At 44.4% G+C, this 5,898-nt stretch overlaps 1 protein-coding gene across 1 annotated transcript in view; it reads left to right on the top strand.

Moving 5' to 3' along the window:
* PRPF6 (pre-mRNA processing factor 6) overlaps window positions 1-5,898 on the top strand; it is a 63,803-nt gene that overhangs the window by 12,419 nt on the left and 45,486 nt on the right. The window contains exons 4-7 of the mRNA XM_023511997.1: window positions 134-212; window positions 1,038-1,214; window positions 1,448-1,640; window positions 4,096-4,157. Of these exons, the coding sequence (XP_023367765.1) occupies window positions 134-212; window positions 1,038-1,214; window positions 1,448-1,640; window positions 4,096-4,157 (511 nt within the window). The remainder of the gene's footprint in view (window positions 1-133; window positions 213-1,037; window positions 1,215-1,447; window positions 1,641-4,095; window positions 4,158-5,898) is intronic.

Here is a 5,898-nt window from a genome sequence, read left to right on the forward strand (position 1 = left end):
GTTGTTTGGCGGGTCCGGGCTGGGGATTTGAACCCACCACCTTTGGTGTACGTGGCTGGCGCCTTAGCCTGTTGAGCTATAGGCGCCGAGCCAACATCCACTATTTCTAATGTGTGCACGTTTTATTTCCTAGGGAGCAAAGAGAGAAAGAAGAAATTGAGAAATATCGTATGGAACGCCCTAAAATCCAACAGCAGTTCTCAGATCTAAAAGTAAGTAGATGGAATGGCTATTTCTAGTGCTCTTACCATAATCAGTAGTGAAGCAGACTTTCCTGGTGTGGAATTAATGAGACTTTATTAACTTGCTCTATATTTAATTCAGGGTTATTGCTTAGAAGAAGAAGGCCCTTGCTTCAGTATGTTTAATTATGTGTACATGTGTGTGAAAAAAACCTTATCCTTCCCCTACCATTAACAGTGGGACAAATGAACTTTCTTTATAATTTTGATTCCATTTGTGCATATGGTTTTCTTAACTATGTCTTTTGGGCTTTAATAGAATCATTTATATTTTAGTGATGCAGAACATATCCAATAAATTGGTTTTTCTAAGTGAAGTAAAAAATCATTTCTATCAAAATCATATCTATCAAAATCTTTTCTAAAAGCTGGGTGTGGTGGCTCATGCCTGTGATCCCAGCACTCTGGGAGGGGGAGGCAGGTGGTTTGTTTGAACTCAGGAGTTTTGAGACCTGCCTGAATAAGAGAGACCTCGTCTCTACTAAAAGCAGAAAAAACTAGCTGAGTGTGGTGGCAGGCACCTGTAGTCCCAGCTACTCAGGAGCCTGAGGCAGGAAGATCATTTGAGCCCAAGAGTTTGAGGTTTTTTGTAGGCTATGATGATACTGTGGTACTCTATCCAGGATGACAGAGTAAGACTCTTGTCTCAAAAAACCCCCCAAAGAAACAAAAAAAAGAAGAAATCCTTCTTGAAGGGTGATGATGTAGTTGCTGGGGCTGAATGAGAGCTTGGGTCTACCTGTGCATGTGAAATTCTGCCAGAGAATTAATGATTTGGGTGATGGATGTCTCCAGAGGAAGTTGGCAGAAGTCACAGAAGAAGAGTGGCTGAGCATCCCTGAGGTTGGCGATGCTAGAAACAAACGCCAGCGGAACCCACGCTATGAGAAGCTGACCCCTGTTCCTGACAGTTTCTTTGCCAAACACTTACAGACTGGAGAGAACCATACTTCAGTGGACCCCCGACAAACTGTGAGCATCTGAGAAGATGAGACAGATGGGACTCCCTTAGTCTGGTTACACAGACCACTGTGGGGATGGTGGGCATTGTCACGTTAGTAATTTAGCATAGTGGCAGTATTGTGTCAGGTCTGTTCGCACCACTCTGCACATGTCAGGCCACAGTGGAAAGATTTCAGAGAGAAGAAGGTTTTTCAGCATGTTTGCACAAGCCAACATTTTATTCTGTCCTTTCCCCTGCACAGCAATTTGGAGGTCTTAATACACCCTATCCAGGGGGACTGAATACCCCATATCCAGGTGGAATGACACCAGGATTGATGACACCTGGCACAGGTGAGCTGGACATGAGGAAGATCGGCCAGGCAAGGAATACCCTAATGGACATGAGGCTGAGCCAGGTGAGAATTTGTCATGTAATAGTTCCTTACAGATGGCGTTTAAACATTTTGTTTTCTGATTATAAAATTAATACGTGCTTTTTTTTTTGCAGTTTTTGGCTGGGGCTGGGTTTGAACCCGCCACCTCCAACGTATGAGGCTGGTACCCTACTCCTTTGAGCCACAGGAGCCACCCCGTTTTGTTTTGTTTTTGAGACAGTCTAACTATGTCTCCCTGGGTAGAGTGCCATGGTGTCATAGCTCACAGCAAGCTCAAACTCTTGGGCTTAAGCAATTCTCTTGCCTCAGCCTCCTGAGTAGCTGGGACTACAGGGGGCCACCACAGTGCCTGGCTACTTTTGGTTGCAGTTGTCCTTGTTGTTTAGCAGGCCCAGGCTGGGCTTGAACCCACCAGCCTCCGGTGTATGTGGCTGGTGCCCCTACTCACTGAACTACGGACGAAGAGCTGTCCTTGCTTTTAAAAAACAAAAAACTCAAAGAAATAGGAAAAGCTGAGCGGCACCTATGGGTCAATGAGTAGGGCGCCGGCCCCATATACTGAGGGTGGTGGGTTCAAACCTGGCCCCGGCCAGACTGCAACAAAAAAATAGCTGGGCATTGTGGCAGGTGCCTGTAGTCCCAGCTACTGGGGAGGCTGAGGCAAGAGAATCACCTAAGCCCAGAAGTTGGAGGTTGCTATGAGCTATGACACCACAGCACTCTACCAAGGGCAATAAAGTGAGACTCTGTCTCTTAAAAAAAAAAAGAAAGAAATATGAAAAGCTGATCCTTTATAAGTGCTTTGGGTGAGATAAGCAGACTTGACAGATTATAAGATTTCTGTTCCATTACAGAGAGTGATTGAGATACAGTGTGCATTTGGGTTTGTGTGCCTACCTATGGGGTGTACAGGCCTCAAGCCAAGGGCCAGTCATGTGTCACATCCACCCTTCCCCTTAGGAACTTGGGGCCATCGTAAGTGTTGAGGGCACTTGTGACAAATCATACATGCAATGTGGGTGAAGCTTAGGGAAGGTCGTTTCCTTTTTGTACAAAAAGTAAATGTGGCAGGGTTCAGCCTGTAATTTTAATATTTGGGAGGCCAACACAGGAGAATGGCTTGAGTCCAGAAGTTTGAGGCTATGGTGAGTTATGATCACACCACTGTACTGTAGTCTGGGTGATGGAGTGAGACTCTGTCTCTGATAAAACAAAAAACCCAAACCAGTTAGAGTAGTGTATATAATATGATTTTCTGTTTGTGTTGGAAGAAAAGTATATCCATTCGTGGATGTATTTATATATACCTTGAAATGTCCAAGACTGCACTCACCAGAGATCAACACCAGGGAATGAAGAGGGGTGCTGGGTGGGAGCTTCTATTTAAGATATTGTTTTTTGTTCCTTTGTATTATATATATGCACACACACACACACATCATTTTATTTATTTATTTATTTATTTTTTTCGAGACAGAGCCTCAAGCTTTCCCCCTGGGTAGAGTGCCGTGGCATCACAGCTCACAGCAACCTCCAACTCCTGCACTCAAGCAAGTCTCCTGCCTCAGCCTCCCAAGTAGCTGGGACCACAGGCGCCCGCCACAGCACCCGGCTATTTTTTGGTTGCAGCCGTCATTGTTGTTTTGGTGGGCCCAGGCTAGATTTGAACCTGCCACCTTAGGTGTATGTGGCTGGAGCCTTAGCCATTTGAGCCACAGGCGCCGAGCCTGTTCCTTTTTGTTTGTTTTCTTGAGACAGAGCCTCAAGCTGTCGCCCTGGGTAGAGTGCGATGGCATCACAGCTCACAACAACCAACTCTTGGGCTTAAGCAATTCTTCTGCCTCTACCTCCCAAGTAGCTGGGACTACAGGCGTCCAGCCATTTTTTAGTTGCAGCTGTCGTTGTTTGGCAGGCCTGGTCTGGATTCAAACCCACCAGCTCAGGTATATGTGGCTAGTGCCTTAGCTGCTTAAGCCACAGGCCTAAGCCCTTTTTAAGATATTTGAAGGAAAAAATTCATACACCTACTTAGTGTCAGATGTGTTCTTTCACACTATTAACACTGGGTAAGCATGCCCTGTGGTGGGTTTGCCTGTGTGATGGGCCTGCCTCTGTGGGTGTTCCATGGCATGTAACACTGCTGGGTCAAAGGCATGTCATTGCCATCATCTCTGCCAATAGAAGCAGCAGTCTCCCTCTCCGCTAGACCAAAAGGTCTCTGTTCAGTTTCTATTTTATTTTATTTTTTATTTTTATTATTTATTTAGAGACCAAGTTTCACTATGTCGCCTTCTGTAGAGTGCTGTGATGTCACATCTTACAGCAACCTCAAACTCTTGGGCTTAAGTGATTCTCTTGCCTCAGCCTACCAAGTAGCAGGGACTACAGGTACCTGCCACAATGACCAGCTATTTTCTTGTTGCAGTTGTCGTCATTGTTTTAACTGGCATGGACTGGGCTTGAACCCGCCAGCCTTGGTGCATGTGGCTGGCTTTATAACCACTGTGCTATAGGCAACGAGCCTCGGTTTGCATTTTCTGTTTATGCTGAAGCTGATTGTCTTTCCATGTGGGAGGTGAGAGCAGTCTGTGAAAGGCCTCATCTGTCTCCTTAGGCTTGTTTAACAGCTATTTATATTTCATGTTTTTTTTTTTCCTTTTTTTTGAGACAGAGTCTCACTTTGTCGCCCTTGATAGAGTGCAATGCCATCCACAGCTCACAGCAACCTCAAGGGCTCAGGCTATTCTCTTGCCTCAGGCTCCCTAGTAGCTGGAACTATAGGTGCCTACCACAACACCTGACTATTTTTAGAGATGAGGTCTTGCTCTGGCTCAGGCTGGTCTTGAACCTGTGAGCTGAGGCAGTCCACCCACCTTGGCTTCCCAAGTGCTGGGATTATAGGTGTGGGCCACCACTTCCAGCCATGTTGCAAGTTTTCTATTGTTTCTCTGTTAGACTTGTTTGTGGAATATAGAAATATTTTGTTTAACAAAAAAACTTTATTGTAGTAATTTTTTGTGGTAAAATACATAGAACATTGGCTTGGCGCCCATAGCTCAGGGGTTACAGTGCCAGCCATATACACCAGGGCAGTTTTGAGTCTGGCCCAGGCCTGCTAAATGACAACTACAAAAAAAAAAAAGAAAAAGAAAAATAGCCAGGCATTGTGGCAGGTGCCTGTAGTACCAGCTACTTAGGCTGAGAAAAGGGAATCGCTGGAGCCCAAGAGTTTGAGGTTGAAGTGAGCTGCAACACCACGGCAGGCACTCTTACCAAGGGCAACATCATGCGACTCCGTCTCAAAAAGGAAAAAAGAAAAAAAATACATAGAACACAGAATTTACCATTTTGATCATTTTCAAGTGTATATTCATTGACCAGTACATTCATGTTACACAACCATCACTGCTCCATTTCCAGAACTCTTCATCTTCCCAACAGAAACTCCGTCCTCATTAAATACTGACTCCCCACCCATCTCTTTCATCTGGCACCCACCATTCTGCTCTCTGTTTTCTATGAATTTGATGTCTTCAGGGTCCTCATGTGACTGGAGCTTTGCAGTATTTGTCTTATGACTGGCTTACTTTACTTACCATAATGTCCTCAAAGTTCATCCACGTTTTAGCATGTGTCAGCGTTTCCTTCATCTTTTAAGCTGAATAATACTCTACTTGTGTATAGACCATATTTTACTTAACCTATTTATCTGTCTATGGACACTTGATTGTGTCTCCGTTTATCTTGAGTAATGTTGATGTGAACGTGGTTTACAAGGATTTGTTTAGGACCCTGCTTTCCATTCTTTTGGGTATATACCTAGAAGTGGAATTGCTGAAATACCTGTATATGGTGATTTTATATCTACATTTTTGAGGAACTGCCATAATACCTTCCATAGCAGCTGTGCCCGAGGGTTCCAGTTTCTCCACGTTCTTGCCAAAGCTGATTTTCTTCCTCCTTTTTTCCTTATGGAAAATAACCAGCCTAGTGGATGTGAAGTGGTATATCTTGGTGGTTTTGATTTGGATTTCCCTAATAATTAGTGATGCTGGGGATTTGTATGTCTTTTTTAGAGAAATATCTATTTGGATCCTTTCCCATTTTTTTCATTGGGTTTTTGTTTGTTCATAGTACAATGAACTGCTATATGAAAGTTTTATTTTTAGTTGAAGTTACTGACTTTATTTTTTTGAGACAGAGCCTCAAGCTGTCCCCCTGGGTAGAGTGCCGAGGCATTACAGCTCACAGCAACCTCCAACTCCTGGGCTCAAGCGAGTCTCTTGCCTCCGCCTCCCAAGTAGCTGGGACCACAG

The sequence above is a fragment of the Otolemur garnettii genome, unplaced genomic scaffold, assembly GCF_000181295.1.
Source record: "Otolemur garnettii isolate 467f Iridium unplaced genomic scaffold, OtoGar3 scaffold00023, whole genome shotgun sequence".
Lineage (NCBI taxonomy): Eukaryota > Metazoa > Chordata > Mammalia > Primates > Galagidae > Otolemur > Otolemur garnettii.